The 25,000-nt window shown below is 46.7% G+C and overlaps 1 protein-coding gene across 2 annotated transcripts in view; it reads left to right on the plus strand.

Annotated features, from left to right (window-relative positions):
• svopl (SVOP-like) overlaps positions 1-20,573 on the plus strand; it is a 33,903-nt gene extending 13,330 nt beyond the window's left edge. For both annotated transcript variants that reach the window (XM_079531744.1, XM_079531745.1), the window contains 13 exons: positions 595-693; positions 2,120-2,191; positions 2,729-2,853; positions 3,186-3,249; positions 5,797-5,922; positions 7,868-7,996; positions 8,178-8,251; positions 11,074-11,270; positions 12,528-12,639; positions 13,458-13,539; positions 18,880-18,969; positions 19,573-19,686; positions 20,413-20,573. In XM_079531744.1, coding sequence (XP_079387870.1) covers positions 595-693; positions 2,120-2,191; positions 2,729-2,853; positions 3,186-3,249; positions 5,797-5,922; positions 7,868-7,996; positions 8,178-8,251; positions 11,074-11,270; positions 12,528-12,639; positions 13,458-13,539; positions 18,880-18,969; positions 19,573-19,686; positions 20,413-20,424 — 1,296 coding nt within the window. In that variant the 3' untranslated portion in view covers positions 20,425-20,573. The remainder of the gene's footprint in view (positions 1-594; positions 694-2,119; positions 2,192-2,728; positions 2,854-3,185; positions 3,250-5,796; positions 5,923-7,867; positions 7,997-8,177; positions 8,252-11,073; positions 11,271-12,527; positions 12,640-13,457; positions 13,540-18,879; positions 18,970-19,572; positions 19,687-20,412) is intronic.
• The last annotated feature ends 4,427 nt before the right edge of the window (positions 20,574-25,000 follow it).

Below are 25,000 nucleotides of genomic sequence, written 5' to 3' on the forward strand. Positions count from 1 at the left end.
CACTAGCTAAAGAGTGCTGGGGTTGCGCCCCGAAAACAGCTGATCTACAAGCTCTCAACGCGTTGCAGCGCGACGCGTTGTGAGCTTGTAGATCTGCTATTTCTGCGATTTTTGTCCAAAAGTGCCCTCTTAGGGGATTTCAGCCCCTGACACTCTCTGCACGTCCCCGATCAGATTGGTGGTTTTCATTAGAATATTCTAAACGTGTTGCTCTCTGCAGCCTAATAGCTGCACAAGTACAAGTAGTACTTTTTACTACTCGCCGATACAAGTACCGATACGACTACTTTATTTTTGTTGAGTAACCACTTATTTGACCCCCTTTTCCTCATCGATGCAGATGGATCTCTGATCTACAACTTGTCAGTTATGTTTGTAGATCGGCTGTGTTCATTTGGCAAGCTGCTGCAGTGTTGTGGTCAGACGTGCTCCCGTCTCATTCGTTCAGCCTAGAGTGTCAATTGAATGTTTTGGTACTCGGGTCAAAGTATCGGGCCTGGTTCCGAGTACCGAGTACTTGAGGGTTGTATCGGAACAACTCTACTCTTTCGTCTCTTCTTCTTACTCTGTCTCTGTGTGCAATGTGTCTGTTAGATAATCGAGGCCATGGAGATCATGCTGTTAGCAGTGGTGTCGCCCGAGATCCGCTGCGAGTGGCGTCTTGAAGACTGGCAGGTGGCGCTGGTGTCCACGGTGAGGGCGTTGTTCTTTTCTACTCGCTCACAAATCTATACAAATGCCTTCTATTCAGAATAGTTCTCAGACCTTTTCCTGCCAAATTAATGACGCCCCAAACATTTTGACGTGTGTTTGGCTGCAGACCCAGATGGACCAAGCTGTGAGCTTGTACGTCTGCTATGTTTGTAGAAGATGTTCTAAATCCTGTTGCTATAATATAGCATCAATCTGTCAGATTTGAGCTGTGTTATAATTTATAGCTCAAATCTTTGACGTCCATGTCACGGACATTCTGACAATCATGGCCTGTATAATATGCCAAAGATTGGGATGCCCAGGTGAGAAGTAGGCTTAATGGATGCCATTTTCACAATGGTTTTCACAATGGTCCCCAGCTAAATAATGGATAGTTGGCAATGGTAACCAAATGGACCCTTATAGATCTTTAACTCTTGAGAGTGTAAAATGAAACCAAATGGACCCGTTTGGTCCATTTGGTTTCATTTTGCACTCTCAAGAGTTAAATTATTAAATATCTGCATTTCTTAATGTACACGAAGTCTACACTATTAGAGAATGTAGAAGAATTGTTATTTTGATCAATGTGTGCCTGTTATCTCTCCTAATGGTACCAACATCAATACAGCATGGATGGAATTGTGGACAAAATGTTATCCAACGACAACACAATATTCTTTAGTTTTGAGTCTGTGAGGCTAAATGTCATCAAATGGTGGTCCGTGGCTCAGATGGGTCTGAGAGGCTAAATGTCATCAGATGGTGGTCCGTGGCTCAAATGGGTCTGAGAGGCTAAATGTCATCAAATGGTGGTCCGTGGCTCAGATGGGTCTGAGAGGCTAAATGTCATCAGATGGTGGTCCGTGGCTCAAATGGGTCTGAGAGGCTAAATGTCATCAAATGGTGGTCCGTGGCTCAGATGGGTCTGAGAGGCTAAATGTCATCAGATGGTGGTCCGTGGCTCAGATGGGTCTGAGAGGCTAAATGTCATCAGATGGTGGTCCGTGGCTCAGATGGGTCTGAGAGGCTAAATGTCATCAGATGGTGGTCCGTGGCTCAAATGGGTCTGAGAGGCTAAATGTCATCAGATGGTGGTCCGTGGCTCAAATGGGTCTGAGAGGCTAAAGGCTCATTCATAGTCTGGATTTTCGGTGGTGAGGTGACCACCGGAGCTGAAATAACGCTGAGCGGTGGTGAGTAAAAAGGGCTGGGGCGGTGGCGGTGGTTTGCTCTTCACCGCGGCTCAGTGATGTCATGTTGTAGTTCGGTGGTCACCTCACCACCGAAAATCCAGACTATGTATGCGCCTTAAATGTCATCAGATGGTTCCGTGGCTCTAATGCTGAATAAATAATGGGCCTTGATATGAAAATGGTTGAAAACCACAATTCAACAACAACTTCCTTTGCACTGGTGCCCACAGATGGTGTTTCTGGGGTTCATGGTGTGTGGCGTGCTGGGAGGCTACCTCGCTGACAAATATGGACGCTGGAAGGTCAGTGATGTGAATTATTTACAATGAGGAGGTTCCAGTGTTTTTAAATCTCAATAGAGTGTATGCGCGTGACATTATCGTACCTGGAAGTTATGCGGGAACGCCCACTGAGTGGCAAAAAACTACTTTCTGGCCTTGACAGCCCATTCATCCAAACAGAAAAGTCCTGTCTGATTGCATTAAACAGTGTTAAACTCACCAACATTGCAGCTGTACAAAAAGCTTGAATTATCCTCTTTCTATCTGCAAAGTTTTTGTTGTGAGTGTCAGAGTTTGGAAGTGCTTGTTTTCAATAACACAACATTTTGCTGCCTCCTGCATTATGTGACATTTAGAAACAGGTGGTACGCAGGACGGTTGAGTGATTTCCAACAAGCGCTTCCAAACTCCAACACTCCATGCTGCTCAATGTTGTGCCACTCAGTCTAGATGAGGGGGGTGTGTCCTCTCCTGATGGGAAAATCATGCATGTGCATACTCTCTATATCTGTTTTTACATATTTTCAAATCCCAAATCCGTGTGTTGTTCCTCTCCAGGTGGTCTTCGCTGGTTTTGTCTGGAGTGCCTACTTCTCAGTCCTGACCTCCTTTGCACCGACGTACGGTTGGTTCATATTCCTACGTAGCATGGTCGGCTGCGGGGTGGCGGGGGTGTCGCAGGGGTGAGAGGACACACACACACACACACACACACACACACACACACACACACACACACACCACACACGTGCACGTGTTTGTATTACTATGCTTGTGAGGGCATCAACATTTTAGGCAATCTTTTAACCCATTTTGGACTATTATCCTCACAATGTCTATTCCTCAAATTCTACTTGTGAGGCCGGACATTTGGCCTTCACACAAGTCACACGTATTGCCAACGACACACACACACACACACACACACACACACACACACACACACAGTACATATTCTTGAGTGAAAACGTGCTCTTCTGGTTTTACATCTTTGCATCTTTTTTTCTGGCTTAAGGTTTGTCTTGAAGACAGAATTCATCCCTGCTAAGTACCGAGCCTACCTGCTCCCTCTGGCCTCTGTAAGTACAGACCTAAATACCGAGCCTACCTGCTCCCCCTGGCCTCTGTAAGTACAGACCTAAATACCGAGCCTACCTGCTCCCTCTGGCCTCTGTAAGTACAGACCTAAGTACAGACCTAAGTACCGAGCCTACCTGCTCCCTCTGGCCTCTGTAAGTACAGACCTAAGTACAGACCTAAGTACCGAGCCTACCTGCTCCCTCTGGCCTCTGTAAGTACAGACCTAAGTACCGAGCCTACCTGCTCCCTCTGGCCTCTGTAAGTACAGACCTAAGTACAGACCTCTGTAAGTACAGACTTAAGTACAGACCTCTGTAAGTACAGACCTCTGTAAGTACAGACCAGTACAGAGCCTACCTGCTCCCTCTGGCCTCTGTAAGTAGTATGATAATGATAATGAATTTTATTTATAGCACCTTTTTAAAACAATGCTCCAAAGTGCTGCAAAGAGCAGGGTAAATACAGTAGAAATGCAGGAAATACAGTAACAATATTTAAATATGTACAGTCAAGTAACATTTGGTGTAGAGGTAGGTCTTTAATTGAGATTTAAATACAGGCACGGAGGGTGCTAGACTTAGCTGTGTCGGCAGTGCATTCCACAACCTATAGGTGCCCGGGCGGAAAAGGCCCGATCACCACGTGTGACTAAGTTAGTCGTAGGGACGTCAAGGAGGGCCTTATCTGCCGATCTAAGGGTGCGTTCAGGTTTGTGCGGGGAGAATATATCAAGGATATAGGTGGGGGCCATTCCGTTTAAGGCTTTATACGTGATAAGAAGTATTTTAATATCGCACCTGGATCCCACAGGCAACCAGTGAAGGCCAGCTAGTATGGGTGTGATATGGTCCCGTTTTCTCCTGTTTGTAAGTAGTCGGGCGGCAGAGTTCTGTATAACTTGTAGATGGGAAATTGCTTTTTTGTTAAGGCTGGAGTAAATAGAGCACCGAAGTCCTGACGTCACTGCCCTCTACTACCAGTAGAGGGCAGTGAGCGCCTTGGTTCATGTATGTTTTTATAAGCATTGTACTCTCCATAGGGGGATTTTAGATCGCCTCATATAAGAACGGTGTTTGAAAAATAAACCGATCACCCGGGCCTTTTCACTCATATGGATATGAAGCATCGACTGAAGGTGGAAATGTACAAATATACCCAAAGAGTAACAAAATAAGCGTTAGAAACGAGCCAAACAACCCAGAGACTACATTTCCGGGTAGGCTGCTTCTGCCCGCAGCCCGTCGCACAACAGAAACTGAACGTTAATTACATTTATTTTTATTTTATTGATATATAATGTATCGTGGTTAGTACGAGTCGAGTCACCACCAGCTGAGCTTACGTCAACGAGGAATCTCAGGAACGCAATATGTTGACAGCTGGGCGTGACGTATATGCTCAGCGACATTGCATTCATATGTAGTTTCAAGGCTTTTGCGGTCACATTAATTCCATTTTCTCTAGAAACTGGCTGTATCAAATATGAATGGACATCATTAACGACGCACAGCCACTCCCCTGACAGAAACGCCGAGGTGGTCGGTTTATTTTTCAAACACAGTTCTTATATGAAGCGACCTAAAATCGCCGTTTGGGGATCTCAATGCAAATAAACAAATACATGAACCTGGAGATTGACACCCTCTACTGAAAGTGACGTCAGACTTCGGAGCTCTATGGAGTTGCAGTAGTGAGAACAGATGATAAGCCATGCTTCTAAACATTGACTCCTGTCCTAAACATTGACTCTCCTGTCCTAAACATTGACTCTCCTGTCCTAAACATTGACTCTCCTGTCCTAAACATTGACTCTCCTGTCCTAAACATTGACTCCTGTCCTAAACATTGACTCTCCTGTCCTAAACATTGACTCTCCTGTCCTAAACATTGACTCTCGTCCTAAACATTGACTCTCCTGTCCTAAACATTGACTCTCCTGTCCTAAACATTGACTCTCCTGTCCTAAACATTGACTCCTGTCCTAAACATTGACTCTCCTGTCCTAAACATTGACTCTCCTGTCCTAAACATTGACTCTCCTGTCCTAAACATTGACTCTCCTGTCCTAAACATTGACTCTCCTGTCCTAAACATTGACTCTCCTGTCCTAAACATTGACTCTCCTGTCCTAAACATTGACTCTCCTGTCCTAAACATTGACTCCTGTCCTAAACATTGACTCCTGTCCTAAACATTGACTCTCCTGTCCTAAACATTGACTCTCCTGTCCTAAACATTGACTCTCCTGTCCTAAACATTGACTCTCCTGTCCTAAACATTGACTCTCCTGTCCTAAACATTGACTCTCCTGTCCTAAACATTGACTCTCCTGTCCTAAACATTGACTCTCCTGTCCTAAACATTGACAGTTTCGAATTGCAGCCGTCCGTAGGTGCCCTTTGAGAGCGGTTTTGAAGGAGTCAAGGGATTCACATGTCTTAATGACTGTTGGTAGGGCGTTCCACATTTTGGAGGCATAGGAGCGAAATTAATTTAATCCCCTTGTTTTACTCCTTTATTCCTGTTGTGTGTTTGTGTCGCTGCAGATCTTCTGGATGGCCGGCTCCATGCTGATCATCATCTTGGGCATGACTCTGGTTCCCACCCTGGGGTGGAGGTGGATGATCCGCATCTCGGTGGCTCCCAGTATCATCCTCATCTTTCTGTTCAAGGTGGGTGTGAGATGGAGGATGACTGGTTTAAGCAGTCACACCTGGGCTGCGTTCGAATTGCTAGGGTTGTTCCCTACTCCCTGCTCCCCATACGGGGACCCAGACTCAGTGGACTCTAATAGTGATGAATCCATAGGGTTGTTCCCTACTCCCTACTCCCCATACGGGGACCCAGACTCAGTGGACTCTAATAGTGATGAATCCATAGGGTTGTTCCCTACTCCCTGCTCCCCATACGGGGACCCAGACTCAGTGGACTCTAATAGTGATGAATCCATAGGGTTGTTCCCTACTCCCTACTCCCAATACGGGGACCCAGACTCAGTGGACTCTAATAGTGATGAATCCATAGGGTTGTTCCCTACTCCCTACTCCCCATACGGGGACCCTGACTCAGTGGACTCTAATAGTGATGAATCCATAGGGTTGTTCCGAGTCCCTACTCCCCATACGGGGATCCAGACTCAGTGGACTCTAATAGTGGGGAATGAATTCGAACGCATCCCTGGCCTGAGTCGAACTAGAAGTGGACTCAGAGCTGGGTGTGGCTGCGCACCTGTTGTGCAACAGGATAAATCAGTCGTCTCCACAAACACTCAGGAGAGCTTCTGTCCGGACAGAGGAGAGCTATCTCCTCTGTCCGGACAGAGGAGAGCTGTCTCCTCTGTCCGGACAGAGGAGACAGCTCTCCTCTCCTGTACAATGTTGTGTTATTCCTTTGCACATGGAGGAATAAACCAGTCTACTTCAGAAAGCTGCCCTGTGGTGTCCTTCCCTGCCCTGGGTGGTGTCCTTCCCTGGGTGGTGTCCTTCCCTGCCCTGGGTGGTGTCCTTCCCCTGCCCTGGGTGGTGTCCTTCCCCTGCCCTGGGTGGTGTCCTTCCCTGCCCTGGGTGGTGTCCTTCCCTGCCCTGGGTGGTGTCCTTCCCTGCCCTGGGTGGTGTCCTTCCCTGCCCTGGGTGGTGTCCTTCCCTGCCCTGGGTGGTGTCCTTCCCTGGGTGGTGTCCTTCCCTGGGTGGTGTCCTTCCCTGCCCTGGGTGGTGTCCTTCCCTGCCCTGGGTGGTGTCCTTCCCTGGGTGGTGTCCTTCCCTGCCCTGGGTGGTGTTGTGTCCTTCCCTGGGTGGTGTCCTTCCCCTGCCCTGGGTGGTGTCCTTCCCTGCCCTGGGTGGTGTCCTTCCCTGCCCTGGGTGGTGTCCTTCCCTGGGTGGTGTCCTTCCCTGCCCTGGGTGGTGTCCTTCCCTGCCCTGGGTGGTGTCCTTCCCTGGGTGGTGTCCTTCCCTGCCCTGGGTGGTGTCCTTCCCTGCCCTGGGTGGTGTCCTTCCCTGTGTGGTGTCCTTCCCTGCCCTGGGTGGTGTCGTGTCCTTCCCTGCCCTGGGTGGTGTCCTTCCCTGCCCTGGGTGGTGTCCTTCCCTGTGTGGTGTCCTTCCCTGCCCTGGGTGGTGTCCTTCCCTGCCCTGGGTGGTGTTGTGTCCTGCCCTGGGTGGTGTCCTTCCCTGCCCTGGGTGGTGTTGTGTCCTGCCCTGGGTGGTGTCCTTCCCTGCCCTGGGTGGTGTCCTTCCCTGTGTGGTGTCCTTCCCTGCCCTGGGTGGTGTCCTTCCCTGTGTGGTGTCCTTCCCTGCCCTGGGTGGTGTCCTTCCCTGCCCTGGGTGGTGTTGTGTCCTGCCCTGGGTGGTGTCCTTCCCTGCCCTGGGTGGTGTCCTTCCCTGCCCTGGGTGGTGTCCTTCCCTGCCCTGGGTGGTGACTAGTTGGACACGTTTCCCTCCATGTCTCTGTTCAGGCGCCAAATGTGGACGACACCATAAAGCACTACACTTGTTTACAAGAGGGTCCGCCATGTTCAATTCATCGTGTCTTGTCTCTGCAGTATATCCCAGAGTCAGCGCGCTACAATGTGTCTGTTTACAAGAGGGTCCACCATGTTCAATTCATCGTGTCTTGTCTCTGCAGTACATCCCAGAGTCAGCGCGCTACAACGTCTCTGCTGGGAACATGAAGGCAGCGATGGAGACCCTCCAGATGATCTCTAAGATGAACAACGCCTCCCTTCCGCCCGGGAAGCTGGTCGAACCCGTGCAGGTAAGATAAGACCTTAAGATAATACCCTACAGTAGGACTACAATACCTACAATACATTACAGTGTACCTCACGGTGGGGACTGAAACATACATGGTGTTTACTTGTATATACTTGTGTGTTTTCTGTTGTTTGATGCCTTCCTCCCTGTTGTGTGTGTGTGTGTGTGTGTGTGTGTGTTAGGATGAGCGAGGCAGCTGGCGTGTTCTGGTCAGCCCAGCATGGAGAAGAACCTCGGTGATCCTGTGGTACACCTGGTAATGCTGCCCTCCTTCTACGCTACGCACACCCCGTTCTCAGCAGACCCGCTGCGTTCTCAGCAGACCCGGCCGGGACAGATATTTCTGTGTTTTTTTTTTTGGTCTCTTGAAAACCGTTAGTCCGCTCGGCACTGCACACATCAGGTCAGATATATGACTCACCTGGTCAGATATATGACTCACCTGGTCAGATATATGACTCACCTGGTCAGATATATGACTCACCTGGTCAGATATATGACTCACCTGGTCAGATATATGACTCACCTGGTCAGATATATGACTCACCTGGTCAGATATATGACTCACCTGGTCAGATATATGACTCACCTGGTCAGATATATGACTCAGCTGGTCAGATATATGACTCACCTGGTCAGATATATGACTCACCTGGTCAGATATATGACTCACCTGGTCAGATATATGACTCACCTGGTCAGATATATGACTCACCTGGTCAGATATATGACTCACCTGGTCAGATATATGACTCACCTGGTCAGATATATGACTCACCTGGTCAGATATATGACTCACCTGGTCAGATATATGACTCACCTGGTCAGATATATGACTCACCTGGTCAGATATATGACTCACCTGGTCAGATATATGACTCACCTGGTCAGATATATGACTCACCTGGTCAGATATATGACTCACCTGGTCAGATATATGACTCACCTGGTCAGATATATGACTCACCTGGTCAGATATATGACTCACCTGGTCAGATATATGACTCACCTGGTCAGATATATGACTCACCTGGTCAGATATATGACTCACCTGGTCAGATATATGACTCACCTGGTCAGATATATGACTCACCTGGTCAGATATATGACTCACCTGGTCAGATATATGACTCACCTGGTCAGATATATGACTCACCTGGTCAGATATATGACTCACCTGGTCAGATACATGACTCACCTGGTCAGATACATGACTCACCTGGTCAGATATATGACTCACCTGGTCAGATATATGACTCACCTGGTCAGATATATGACTCACCTGGTCAGATATATGACTCACCTGGTCAGATATATGACTCACCTGGTCAGATATATGACTCACCTGGTCAGATATATGACTCACCTGGTCAGATATATGACTCACCTGGTCAGATATATGACTCACCTGGTCAGATATATGACTCACCTGGTCAGATATATGACTCACCTGGTCAGATATATGACTCACCTGGTCAGATATATGACTCACCTGGTCAGATATATGACTCACCTGGTCAGATATATGACTCACCTGGTCAGATATATGACTCACCTGGTCAGATATATGACTCACCTGGTCAGATATATGACTCACCTGGTCAGATATATGACTCACCTGGTCAGATATATGACTCACCTGGTCAGATATATGACTCACCTGGTCAGATATATGACTCACCTGGTCAGATATATGACTCACCTGGTCAGATATATGACTCACCTGGTCAGATATATGACTCACCTGGTCAGATACATGACTCACCTGGTCAGATATATGACTCACCTGGTCAGATATATGACTCACCTGGTCAGATATATGACTCACCTGGTCAGATATATGACTCACCTGGTCAGATATATGACTCACCTGGTCAGATACATGACTCACCTGGTCAGATATATGACTCACCTGGTCAGATATATGACTCACCTGGTCAGATATATGACTCACCTGGTCAGATATATGACTCACCAGGTCAGATATATGACTCACCTGGTCAGATATATGACTCACCTGGTCAGATATATGACTCACCTGGTCAGATATATGACTCACCTGGTCAGATATATGACTCACCAGGTCAGATATATGACTCACCTGGTCAGATATATGACTCACCTGGTCAGATACATGACTCACCTGGTCAGATATATGACTCAGCTGGTCAGATATATGACTCACCTGGTCAGATATATGACTCACCTGGTCAGATATATGACTCACCTGGTCAGATATATGACTCACCTGGTCAGATATATGACTCACCTGGTCAGATATATGACTCACCTGGTCAGATATATGACTCACCTGGTCAGATATATGACTCACCTGGTCAGATATATGACTCACCTGGTCAGATATATGACTCACCTGGTCAGATATATGACTCACCTGGTCAGATATGACTCGAGAGACTCGAGAGACGCACTCGTCAAGTTTGAGGCTGTTTGGTCAGAAGGTGCCCGAGTTGTGCCTGGGACAGACTGACATAAACACACACACACACACACACACACACACACACACACACACACACACACACACAGGTTTTGTGAATTAATAATAACTTATTGTATAATTGTCTCCATAAAAGAATAGTGTATGCTTTTGTGTGTCTGTGTTTATGCACTCCCCTTTGTGCATGTTCTTGGATGCAGAGCCATCTAATAGAAGAGTTGCGACATTGAGGGGGCAGAAAAGTGTGTGTGTGTGTGGGTGCGTTAGATTTGTGGCGTCCTTCTCCTACTATGGCTGTGTGTGGGTGCGTTAGGTTCGTGGCGTCCTTCTCCTACTATGGCTGTGTGTGGGTGTGGTGCGTTAGGTTCGTGGAGTCCTTCTCCTACTATGGCTGTGTGTGGGTGTGGTGCGTTAGGTTCGTGGAGTCCTTCTCCTACTACGCGTCCGTTCTCAGCTCCTGTGTGTGTCTCTGTGGGTGCGTTAGGTTCATAGCGTCCTTCTTCTACGGGTCCGTTCTCAGCGTGTGTGTCTCTGTGGGTGCGTTAGGTTCGTAGCGTCCTTCTCCTACTATGGGTCCGTTCTCAGCTCCTGTGTGTGTGTCTCTGTGGGTGCGTTAGGTTCGTAGCGTCCTTCTCCTACTACGGCTCCGTTCTCAGCTCCTCTGAACTCCTGGAGAAGAACCTTCTCTGCATCACGGACGCAGGGGCCGAGCACCAGGTCCAGCACCGCCATGAGGAGGGACTGTGCTACTGCATCCCCTTTGAACGAGACGACTACAACACACTGCTCATCAGCTGCCTGGGGGAGGTCGTATGTGAGTGGGGGGGGGGGGGGGGGGGGGGGGGGGGTCTTATGTGAGTGAGGGGGGGGAGGTCTTATGTGAGTGAGGGGGTGGGGGGGGAGGGGAGGGGGAGGCCGTATGTGAGTGAGGGGGGGAGGGGAGGGGAGGGGAGGGGGGGGAGGTTGTACGTGAGTGACTTGACCCATTCTGGGCGGGAACCCCTTATGGTGTTAGCATTATGTTATACTTTAGCGTTTGAAAAATAGCAGATCTACAAGCTCATAGCGCACCACCGAGTGGCGCGCTATGAGCTTGTAGGTCTGCTATTTTTGAAAAATCGAAGAACGACTGAAATAGAAACATAGCTTTTTCAGAAAACTGTCAGGATGTAGAAGACATTTTTAGAATCTGATCTCAGGTCAAAATGGGTTCAAAATGTAGTTTGTTAAGCAGAACGTCCCGTTTCACATGTTTTCGAATGTGTACATTTGATTAATCGGTAGCATATGATCAGAATAGGCCATATCGGCCATAAAAATGCCATATCGGAACGGTCTCAAAATAATACAGATTATATCATCGGTTTTCACCAAGGAAGAAAATTACAAAAATAATTCTACATTTTAATGTGTGTACTCGTCTCATTCAGTTGTGAAAACAGACACTTGGAAAAGTATTATGCTATTTATTGATTGATTGATTGATTAGGCTTTGGGCCAATCAGCCCCTATAGGCCCTATGGGCTTGTTTCCATTGTGGTCCTCTGCATAATATTGGAACCGGTCAGAATCTCATCGTCATGCACCCCTCACTGTCCACCACTGGTCAGAACGTTGCCATGTCCAGGAGGAATAAGTGAGTGATCTGTCTCTGTCTCTGTCTCTGTCTCTGTCTCTCTCTCTGTGTCTCTCTCTCTGTCTCTCTCTCTCTCTCTGTCTCTCTCTCTGTCTCTCTCTCTCTGTCTCTCTCTCTGTCTCTCTCTGTCTCTCTGTCTCTCTCTCTCTCTGTCTCTGTCTCTGTCTCTGTCTCTCTCTCTGTCTCTCTCTCTGTCTCTCTGTCTCTCTCTCTCTCTCTCTCTCTCTCTCTCTCTCTCTCTCTCTGTCTCTCTCTCTGTCTCTCTCTGTCTCTCTGTCTCTCTGTCTCTCTGTCTCTCTGTCTCTGTCTCTCTCTGTGTCTCTGTCTCTCTCTGTCTCTCTCTGTCTCTCTCTGTCTCTCTCTGTCTCTCTCTGTCTCTCTCTGTCTCTCTCTCTCTCTCTCTCTCTCTTCCCCCCCCCCCCCCCCCCCCTCCAGTGATCCCCGTGAACATCGGGCTCTTGAACGTGATTGGACGAAAGCTGAGCCTGACGGTGCTGCAGCTGGTGGCGGCCATGTTGTTTATGCTGGTCAACATCTGCACCACCATGTAAGTTGTGCGTCTAGTGGAAATGAGATCTAATAGAACTAAGAAAGCCATTTTATGCTTTTTTTTTCGACGTGTTGTGAGCTTCTAAATCTGCTATTTTCGGCATGCAGCAATCTATAAATCAGGTATCACGATGGCATCATGGCCTTTAGGCCTTTAGCTTTTAGGCGACTAAAATCTGTCAACTAAATTTTCATATGACTGAAATATGACCCAAGTGCCTCGGGTGGCGCAGTGGTAAAGTCCCTGCCCACCACCTGATACTATGACTAAAACAAAAACTAAATGAAAACTGCCCTCAAGGCCCATTTAATAGTGTCGTGGAGGCAACGCGCTGTGAGCTTATTCAAGGTGGGGTCCGGGGACCCCCAGGTGTCCTTGAGGGAGTTCCAGGGGGTCCCCAGCTAAATGATAGTTTGGAACCAAATAGACCCTTATGGGTAACATTGATCTTACAATATAAATCGGGGTCCCAGAGATAGAGATGTCATTAAATGGGGGTCCATAGACTAATGCATGGGTTCTCAACATTTTTGTCTGGGGACCCTCAAGCTCCTGTTGCTTCGGTCTCTGTGTCTCATGTATCTGTGTCTCATGTCCCTTTCTCTCTGTGTCTCATGTCTCTGTGTCTCATGTCCCTGTCTCTCTTTGTCTCATGTCTCTGTGTCTCATGTCTCTGTGTCTCATGTCTCTGTGTCTCATGTCTGTGTCTCATGTCTCTGTGTCTCATGTCTCTGTGTCTCATGTCCCTGTCTCTCTGTGTCTCATGTCCCTGTCCCTGTCTCTCTGTGTCTCATGTCTGTCTCTCTCTCTTCCAGGGCTGGTTTTACGGTGCTGCTCCTGTTGCTTCGGTCTTTGGTCTCCATGAATTTTAACGTGACGTATATTTACACTGCAGAGGTAACTATGAACACCACACATTTATATACATTTACATTTATATTTATATATATTTACACTGCAGAGGTAACTATGAACACCACACATTTATATACATTTACATTTATATTTATATATATTTACACTGCAGAGGTAACTATGAACACCACACATTTATATATATTTACATTTATATTTATATATATTTACACTGCAGAGGTAACTATGAACACCACACATTTATATACATTTACATTTATATTTATATATATTTACACTGCAGAGGTAACTATGAACACCACACATTTATATATATTTACATTTATATATATTTACACTGCAGAGGTAACTATGAACACCACACATTTATATACATTTACATTTATATTTATATATATTTACACTGCAGAGGTAACTATGAACACCACACATTTATATATATTTACATTTATATTTATATATATTTACACTGCAGAGGTAACTATGAACACCACACATTTATATATATTTATATTTATATTGATATATATTTACACTGCAGAGGTAACTATGAACACCACACATTTATATATATTTACATTTATATTTATATATATTTACACTGCAGAGGTAACTATGAATACACACATTTATATATATTTACATTTATATTTATATATATTTACACTGCAGAGGTAACTATGAATACACACATTTATATATATTTACATTTATATTTATATATATTTACACTGCAGAGGTAACTATGAATACCAACATCTTATTGTTCATTCTTTAATACTGTATCCTAGTGAAGGACTTCTACTGAAATGATCTGTCACAGGTGTTCAGAAACTAATAGAATACACACATCACTTAGTGGAGGTGCTGGGTTCACAAGAGAAGACGACCTCCTCGTCTGCTCCGACAGTTTATTATTGATGAGGTTTTGAGCCAAGGCTCACCTGCCTTGGTCTGACCAGGTGTAGAGCCTTGGTCTGACCAGGTGTAGAGCCTTGGTCTGACCAGGTGTAGAGCCTTGGTCTGACCAGGTGTAGAGCCTTGGTCTGACCAGGTGTAGAGCCTTGGTCTGACCAGGTGTAGAGCCTTGGTCTGACCAGGTGTAGAGCCTTGGTCTGACCAGGTGTAGAGCCGTGGTCTGACCAGGTGTAGAGCCTTGGTCTGACCAGGTGTAGAGCCTTGGTCTGACCAGGTGTAGAGCCTTGGTCTGACCAGGTGTAGAGCCGTGGTCTGACCAGGTGTAGAGCCGTGGTCTGACCAGGTGTAGAGCCTTGGTCTGACCAGGTGTAGAGCCGTGGTCTGACCAGGTGTAGAGCCTTGGTCTGACCAGGTGTAGAGCCTTGGTCTGACCAGGTGTAGAGCCGTGGTCTGACCAGGTGTAGAGCCTTGGTCTGACCAGGTGTAGAGCCTTGGTCTGACCAGGTGTAGAGCCTTGGTCTGACCAGGTGTAGAGCCTTGGTCTGACCAGGTGTAGAGCCTTGGTCTGACCAGGTGTAGAGCCTTGGTCTGACCAGGTGTAGAGCCTTGGTCTGACCAGGTGTAGAGCCTTGGTCTGACCAGGTGTAGAGCCTTGGTCTGACCAGGTGTAGAGCCTTGGTCTGACCAGGTGTAGAGCCTTGGTCTGACCAGGTGTAGAGCCTTGGTCTGACCAGGTGTAGAGCCTTGGTCTGACCAGGTGTAGAGCCTTGGTCTGACCAGGTGTAGAGCCGTGGTCTGACCAGGTGTAGAGCCGTGGTCTGACCAGGTGTAGAGCCGTGGTCTGACCAGGTGTAGAGCCTTGGTCTGACCAGGTGTAGAGCCTTGGTCTGACCAGGTGTAGAGCCTTGGTCTGACCAGGTGTAGAGCCGTGGTCTGACCAGGTGTAGAGCCGTGGTCTGACCAGGTGTAGAGCCTTGGTCTGACCAGGTGTAGAGCCGTGGTCTGACCAGGTGTAGAGCCGTGGTCTGACCAGGTGTAGAGCCGTGGTCTGACCAGGTGAAGAGCCGTGGTCTGACCAGGTGTAGAGCCTTGGTCTGACCAGGTGTAGAGCCTTGGTCTGACCAGGTGAAGAGCCGTGGTCTGACCAGGTGTAGAGCCTTGGTCTGAGCAGGTGTAGAGCCTTGGTCTGAGCAGGTGTAGAGCCTTGGTCTGAGCAGGTGTAGAGCCTTGGTCTGAGCAGGTGTAGAGCCTTGGTCTGACCAGGTGTAGAGCCTTGGTCTGACCAGGTGTAGAGCCTTGGTCTGACCAGGTGTAGAGCCTTGGTCTGACCAGGTGAAGAGCCTTGGTCTGACCAGGTGTAGAGCCTTGGTCTGACCAGGTGTAGAGCCTTGGTATGACCAGGTGAAGAGCCGTGGTCTGACCAGGTGAAGAGCCTTGGTATGACCAGGTGTAGAGCCGTGGTCTGACCAGGTGTAGAGCCGTGGTCTGACCAGGTGAAGAGCCGTGGTCTGACCAGGTGAAGAGCCTTGGTATGACCAGGTGAAGAGCCTTGGTCTGACCAGGTGTAGAGCCGTGGTCTGACCAGGTGAAGAGCCGTGGTCTGACCAGGTGAAGAGCCGTGGTCTGACCAGGTGAAGAGCCGTGGTCTGACCAGGTGTAGAGCCGTGGTATGACCAGGTGTAGAGCCGTGGTATGACCAGGTGAAGAGCCGTGGTCTGACCAGGTGAAGAATAAACTTTTGGAGCAGATGAGTGTGTTGTCTGTCTTCAACCTATGGCGAGTGTTTTAGTATATTTCTGTCACCATGTGTCCATGAGACTGAGTCCACAGCCCTGTGTCTCTGTGTGTCCATGAGACTGAGTCCACAGCACTGTGTCTCTGTGTCCATGAGAGTGAGTCCACAGCCCTGTGTCTCTGTGTGTCCATGAGACTGAGTCCACTGTGTCTCTGTCTGTGTCCATGAGACTGAGTCCACTGTGTCTCTCTCTGTGTCCATGAGACTGAGTCCACTGTGTCTCTCTGTGTCCATGAGACTGAGTCCACTGTGTCTCTGTCTGTGTCCATGAGACTGAGTCCACTGTGTCTCTCTGTGTCCATGAGACTGAGTCCACTGTGTCTCTGTCTGTGTCCATGAGACTGAGTCCACAGCACTGTGTCTCTGTGTCCATGAGACTGAGTCCACTGTGTCTCTCTGTGTCCATGAGACTGAGTCCACTGTGTCTCTGTGTGTCCATGAGACTGAGTCCACTGTGTCTTAACACGTAATCCTTCTGTCTCAGGTCTATCCACCATAACGTAATCATAACGTAATCCTTCTGTCTCAGGTCTATCCACCATAACGTAACCATAACGTAATCCTTCTGTCTCAGGTCTATCCACCATAACGTAATCATAACGTAATCCTTCTGTCTCAGGTCTTTCCACCATAACGTAATCATAACGTAACCATAACGTGTCTCTCTGTCTCAGGTCTATCCCACCATAACGTGTCTCTCTGTCTCAGGTCTATCCCACCATAACGTGTCTCTGTGTCTCAGGTCTATCCCACCATAACGTAACCATAACGTAACCATAACGTGTCTCTGTGTCTCAGGTCTATCCCACCATAACGTGTCTCTGTGTCTCAGGTCTATCCCACCATAACGTAACCATAACGTAACCATAACGTGTCTCTGTGTCTCAGGTCTATCCCACCATAACGTGTCTCTCTGTCTCAGGTCTATCCCACCTTAACGTGTCTCTCTGTCTCAGGTCTATCCACCATAACGTGTCTCTCTGTCTCAGGTCTATCCCACCATAACGCAACCATAACGTGTCTCTCTGTCTCAGGTCTATCCACCATAACGTAACCATAACGTGTCTCTGTGTCTCAGGTCTATCCCACCATAACGTGTCTCTCTGTCTCAGGTCTATCCCACCATAACGTGTCTCTGTGTCTCAGGTCTATCCCACCATAACGTGTCTCTGTGTCTCAGGTCTATCCCACCATAACGTAACCATAACGTGTCTCTCTGTCTCAGGTCTATCCCACCATAACGTGTCTCTCTGTCTCAGGTCTATCCCACCATAACGTGTCTCTCTGTCTCAGGTCTATCCACCATAACGTGTCTCTCTGTCTCAGGTCTATCCCACCATAACGTATCTCTCTGTCTCAGGTCTATCCCACCATAACGTGTCTCTCTGTCTCAGGTCTATCCCACCATAACGTAACCATAACGTGTCTCTCTGTCTCAGGTCTATCCCACCATAACGTGTCTCTCTGTCTCAGGTCTATCCCACCATAACGTGTCTCTCTGTCTCAGGTCTATCCCACCATAACGTGTCTCTGTGTCTCAGGTCTATCCCACCATAACGTAATCCTTCTGTCTCAGGTCTATCCCACCATAACGTGTCTCTCTGTCTCAGGTCTATCCCACCATAACGTGTCTCTCTGTCTCAGGTCTATCCCACCATAACGTAATCCTTCTGTCTCAGGTCTATCCCACCATAACGTGTCTCTCTGTCTCAGGTCTATCCCACCATAACGTAACCATAACGTGTCTCTCTGTCTCAGGTCTATCCCACCATAACGTGTCTCTGTGTCTCAGGTCTATCCCACCATAACGTGTCTCTGTGTCTCAGGTCTATCCCACCATAACGTCTCTCTGTCTCAGGTCTATCCCACCATAACGTCTCTCTGTCTCAGGTCTATCCCACCATAACGTCTCTCTGTCTCAGGTCTATCCCACCATAACGTCTCTCTGTCTCAGGTCTATCCCACCATAACGTCTCTCTGTCTCAGGTCTATCCCACCATAACGCGGTCTCTCTGTCTCAGGTCTATCCCACCATAACGTGTCTCTCTGTCTCAGGTCTATCCCACCATAACGTGTCTCTCTGTCTCAGGTCTATCCCACCATAACGTGTCTCTCTGTCTCAGGTCTATCCCACCATAACGTAACCATAACGTGTCTCTCTGTCTCAGGTCTATCCCACCATAACGTAACCATAACGTGTCTCTCTGTCTCAGGTCTATCCCACCATAACGTGTCTCTCTGTCTCAGGTCTATCCCACCATAACGTGTCTCTCTGTCTCAGGTCTATCCACCATAACGTCTCTCTGTCTCAGGTCTATCCCACCATAACGTGTCTCTCTGTCTCAGGTCTATCCCACCATAACGTAACCATAACGTGTCTCTCTGTCTCAGGTCTATCCCACCATAACGTAACCATAACGTGTCTCTCTGTCTCAGGTCTATCCCACCATAACGTGTCTCTCTGTCTCAGGTCTATCCCACCATAACGTGTCTCTGTGTCTCAGGTCTATCCACCATAACGTAATCATAACGTAACCATAACGTGTCTCTGTGTCTCAGGTCTATCCACCATAACGTAATCATAACGTAACCATAACGTGTCTCTGTGTCTCAGGTCTATCCCACCATAACGTGTCTCTCTGTCTCAGGTCTATCCCACCATAACGCGGTCCCTCGGGATGGGCTTCTGTACCTCCTTCAGTCGTATCGGAGGAATGATCGCACCCTTCATAGCACAGGTACGTTGGCGCCGCCCCTCTGGCTCATTTATGTTCTGTGACTAAAGGTGGTTGCACACTGGACGCGTTTTTCGGAAAACCGATGGAGAAACACAGCTAAAAATCCGAATAAACGCGCTCTGTGTGTGTGGAGACCTTTATGGTCAAATGTCATTTATTTGTATAGCCCTTAACGGTTTACAGCACCAATGAGCTCTACAGACTGACATTAATAACAAAGGGAATGGCATGACCACCCCTTTACTTTACTGGAGGACAAAATGGTCTTCTTCCATGACCGACAGTCATGCCGTAGCTGCCAGAGGGTCGAAACGATTTCCCGATTTTACGACATGAACAGCTGGAATACGACCGAACAAAGACTAAATATTCTGACAATTTCGTCAACAAATAAAAACTAGACTAAAATGTTAGGAAGGGGGGTTCCTGGAACAACATATTTTCAAATGGAGGTGGGCTCCACAATCCAATTACTATAATATATTGACATGAAAATGTTTGAGAACAACTGACAACATATAGGGTTTTCAGAAAACTGTCAGGATTTAGAAGACCTTTTGTAGAATCGTCCTCAGGTCTCAATGGGTCTGTATTGTTTCCCAGGTGCTGATGTCTCACTCTGTGATCCTGGCCATGACGCCCTTCGCCCTGGCCTGTGTTCTGTGTTCCATGCTGACCTTCCTGCTGCCCTACGAGACCAAGGGCAGAGCGCTACTGGTAACCTGTTTCTCCTCACAATACCTTCACATATCCATGCTGTCGGGAGGAAACCTCAGAACTCCATTGTTAAGGTTTTAGATTTTCTTTTGCATACATCGGTGCTATTGAACACCCTTTACGTCTGTGTTGTTTCAAAAAATATTGAACCAATGGAAAGTAGTAAAAAAAACACTTTGGAGAAAACCTCTTAACTCCATTGGACCCTCAAACTGTCTGCTAAAGCAACTAACTCCACCACCTCTCCCCCTCTCAAACTGTCTGCTAAAGCAACTAACTCCACCACCTCTCCCCCTCTCAAACTGTCTGCTAAAGCAACTAACTCCACCACCTCTCCCCGTCTCAAACTGTCTGCTAAAGCAGCTAACTCCACCACCTCTCCCCCTCTCAAACTGTCTGCTAAAGCAACTAACTCCACCAACTCTCCCCCTCTCAAACAGTCTGCTAAAGCAACTAACTCCACCAACTCTCCCCCTCTCATGCAAGTAAATGACAATATATGAAGTCCCACAACACCAACTTTGATGAGGCAGCATTGCTGTGTTTTGAAAATAAGGTTTTCTTAATTTCCTGAAAAACGTATAATTTTAATTTCCTGAAAATTGAACAATTTGGAGTTGAGAGGTTTCTTCCCGACAGCAGAGATATATCTTTATTTCCCAATTTTTATCTGTGATCAAAAGGAATGATTTTAACGTTTGGACTTTTTCTTCCATTTCTTTGCAGCAAAGTTCCTGATGTTCATATTGTTTGTTTTATTATTATTATTTTGTAGCGCATGTATTCAGTAATGTACAGTTTTCATGTTGTTTGGGTTTATTAAAAGTTCTTCTGTGTATTGTCTGGTGGTTTTGATGCCAGGCAGTATGACACACATTTTAATGTCACTGTATTTTAAAATCATTTGAGACATAAAGAATCACAAACAAAGTATTGCCTTCTAATTTGAGTACATTTAATGTTCATGTTCATAGTTTTTGTCCGAGCCATTAACCCATTCTGGGCGGGAACCCCTTTTGGTGTTTTAAGCATTATGTTATACTTTAGCTATTGAAAAATAGCATATCTACAAGCTCATAGCGCGGCACTCGGTGCCGCGCTATGAGCTTGGGGGGGGTCCCTGGCTGGAACAACATATTTTCAGATGGGGGGGGGGGGGGGGGGGGTCGGCAGCCAATTACATATGTTTGGGGGTCCTTGACATGAAAATGTTTCTCTCTCATGTTCGTCCAGCTAAACCCCTTATTCATATAAACTACTAGTTGAATAGTTCAACTAGCCGATCTACATCGACACACTGAGCTTGTAGATCTACATCGACACACTGAGCTTGTAGATCTACATCGACACACTGAGCTTGTAGATCTACATCCACACACTGAGCTTGTAGATCTACATCGACACACTGAGCTTGTAGATCTACATCCACACACTGAGCTTGTAGATCTACATCGACACACTGAGCTTGTAGATCTACATCCACACACTGAGCTTGTAGATCGGCTATTTTAACCCATTTGGACCTGACGTTGAAATAAAACTAAATCTAAATCCTGAGTTTTCTGAAATACCTCATGTTTCTATATCAGTGGTGCTCAATATTTCATGTCAAGAACCCCAAAGATTATATGTAATTGTCCGCTGACAATTACATATAATTGGGCCACATTTTCACGATTTTTCTAAAATAGCAGACCTACAAGCTCGTAGCGCGGCACTCTGTGCTGCTCTATGAGCTTGTAGATCTGCTATTTTTCAATAGCTAAAGTATAAAATAATGCTTAAATCACCAAAAGGGGTTCCCGCCCAGAATGGATTTAACTATTGAAAAATGTTTTTCAAAATAGTATGGACGAACATAGAGCCCTTACTATCCAGTCTACTGTCCATTAAACAAATAAAGGAGAAGAGAGACATGTTCTTTCTGTTAGGGCGTGTTGTCATTCAGTAATTATCATTTCACGGACATAATGGCTCTCACGCCCACATCAGGAAAGCCGTAATCGTATCCACGGCAACGGTTTAAGGTCAACTGTTACTTTTCACGATCTATTAGTGCCTGAGAGGATATTTGAGATGGTCTGCATGTTGTCCTACTCGTGTGTGTCTGTGTGTCATTACAGTCACACACTCACTAACTACCAACTAACAGACCACTAACTACCCAGTGCAGTGTTCTGTCCTACAGGGTCTAGTGTGTGTCATTACAGTCACACACTCACTAACTACCAACTAACAGACCACTAACTACCCAGTGCAGTGTTGTGTCCTACAGGGTCTAGTGTGTGTCTGTGTGTCATTACAGTCACACACTCACTAACTACCAACTAACAGACCACTAACTACCCAGTGCAGTGTTCTGTCCTACAGGGTCTAGTGTGTGTCATTACAGTCACACACTCACTAACTACCAACTAACAGACCACTAACTACCCAGTGCAGTGTTGTGTCCTACAGGGTCTAGTGTGTGTCTGTGTGTCATTACAGTCACACACTCACTAACTACCAACTAACAGACCACTAACTACCCAGTGCAGTGTTCTGTCCTACAGGGTCTAGTGTGTGTCATTACACCATCCGTCCCTCAGCCTAGACCGAGGACAGAACACTGCACTGCACCCACTGAGCATGTTTTGGTCTAAATTTCGTCTAAAGGGTCGTCTAAAAATGACGTTGATTAGACGTCTATATATAGACGGTCTATTTATAGACGTTTAAACAACCGCTAATCAACGTCTAATCTAAGGGTAGACGTCTAAAAAACTTCATTTTTTTGCCGTTTTTTATCCCATTTTTAGACGCACGTCTAATAGTAATATTGCTCAGTGGGTAGTTGTCTGTTGTCCTAGTGTGTCTGTGACATTTCACCTCAGTTCTAGACTTAGTACAGAACACTGCACTGTTAGTTGTCTGTTGTCCTAGTGTGTGTCTGTGTGTCATTTTACCACCCGTCCGTCCGTCGGTCTAGAGCAGCGCTGCCCAAAAGGTAGATCCTGATCTACCAGTAGATCACACAGCCTGTGCAGGGAGATCACATGACCTGCCCCCTAAAAATATACAATCTAAATAAAGAATCAAGTATTTTTTGGCACCTGCCGCTTGAATTAAGGTGACTGCACTTGATTGATTGACATCAAACAAGGGCAGCTCAAACCCACAATGCAACGGGCCTGCCATGTTTTCAAAAGTGTTTCGCTCAAACGTCAGTATTACAAAAAAGAAAAAGAAGTGCATTTGTCTAATATGTAACTATTTTCAGCAATGGGGTAATATGTATATTTTTGATGGGTAGATCTCGTTGAGCATTGAGTCATTTTGAAAGTAGCTCTCAAGTCTAAAAAGTGTGGGACCCGTTGTGAGCTTGTAGATCGGCTATTTTCAGCAAGTGAAAAAAAACTGTCATTACGACGGAATCAAGGCCCGGCAAAATACATTTTGTTCGACTAAATCAACTGTAGATTTAGTCGACCTAAATCTAATGATATTTATTCGACTAAAACTAGACTAACACTAAACCATTCCAGGTGACTAAAATGTGACAAACTATTCAAGAGACTATGACTAAAACTAAAATCAAAATTTGCTGCCAAAAACAACAATGGTGTAGACCTACTAGGACAGAACACTGCACTGGGCCGTAGTTAGTTGTCCTACTATTGGTGTTTCAAGGGAAAAGACTCAACTCAAACAGTCTTAAGGATCCAGGCGGTGCTGCAGGATGCAGAGATACGAAGGGAACATGTAGAAAGAGAACTCCTCCGTTGTAGTAAGAGAGTCTTATTTAATCGGATCCTCGGCGGCAGCAGTCAGACCAGACAAACGCGTTTGGGCGCGCAGAGGCCTTGTGTCAGAATTCTGACACTGACGAGTGACGAAGGCCTGCGCACGTCTGACTGCTGCTGATCCTATTAAATAAGACTCTTACTACAACAGAGTGTGGGTTTTCATTCTCTTAGTACTGCTAGTGTGTGTCATTACACCACCCGTCCCTCAGTCTGAAGTTGTGTTTCTTCACCACTAGAGGGAGACATTATCTCATCTATGGTTGGCTGCTAGAGAACAGCTGAAGCACAGCAGTGGATTAGGTGTGTGAGGGACGGAGATCATTCACTGTGTGTGTGTGTGTGTGTGTGTGTGTGTGTGTGTGTGTGTGTGTGTGTGTGTGTGTGTGTGTGTGTGTGTGTGTGTGTGTGTGTGTGTGTGTGTGTGTGTGTGTGTGTGTGTGTGTGTGTGTGTGTGTGTGTGTGTGTGTGTGTGTGTGTGTGTGTGTGTGTGTGTGTGTGTGTGTGTGTGTGTGTGTGTCGGAGAGCTTAATCCAATGATTATATTCCAAGTAGGCCTACTTAGTTACAGTACAGCCACATCATATAAAAATGATACACAATCGGAGCCAGGGTGGAGGACAATGGACATTGGCTCCAGCTAAATGCTTGTATCATGCACTTGTATATCTGGTATAAACCAGATAAAACACTGTCTAGACTCCACATAAATGAAAGTGCCATGGGTGGTGATGTTAGAAATCGCCCTCACAGTGAACGGTGAATGACTAGATTGGAGTCACAGACAGCTATAGTATTCTGAAGCAATTTGAGCAATATTTAATGTATCTACAGTATCTCTGCCTCAGGTTTCCAGAGTTAAAGATCTCTCCCATCCTGATCCCTGTCTCTCTAAGCTTATAGATCCTAATCCGTCTCCTCGGGGGCGGGGCTGTAAGACGTGTATAGGTGCCTCACTGTGACTACAGTACGCTGTGTGTGGGAGGAGTCTCCCCCCTGTGTGTGTGTGTGTGTGTGTGTGTGTGTGTGTGTGTGTGTGTGTGTGCACGCACTGTAAGGTCATCGTAGAGGCATACCGCCCGGTGCTGCAGGAGCAATGGAAGGTTGTGAAGGTGGCGTAGAGTCCGTAGACTCTAGAGTCCGTAGTGAAGGTATGATGACGTCTGCTGTGGAGTATAATGATTGTTGTAGCTGAAGTTTGACTTGGACTAGCTGTCACTTGTACCTGTCAACCAACCTGGCATCATAAACTAGTTTGACTTGGACTATAGCTGTCACTTGTACCTGTCAACCAACCTGGCATCATAAACTAGTTTGACTTGGACTATAGCTGTCACTTGTACCTGTCATCCAACCTGGCATCATAAACTAGTTTGACTTGGACTATAGCTGTCACTTGTACCTGTCATCCAACCTGGCATCATAAACTACGCTATGTCTGAGACAGACAACTGAGTACACGGTGAGTAATATTAAACTATCTTTTTAATATTTGAATTTCCTTATTCGTGAGTGTAATGTATGTGTGCATT

This window comes from Electrona antarctica, assembly GCF_951216825.1.
Source record: "Electrona antarctica genome assembly, contig: scaffold_425, whole genome shotgun sequence".
In the NCBI taxonomy this organism is placed as follows: domain Eukaryota; kingdom Metazoa; phylum Chordata; class Actinopteri; order Myctophiformes; family Myctophidae; genus Electrona; species Electrona antarctica.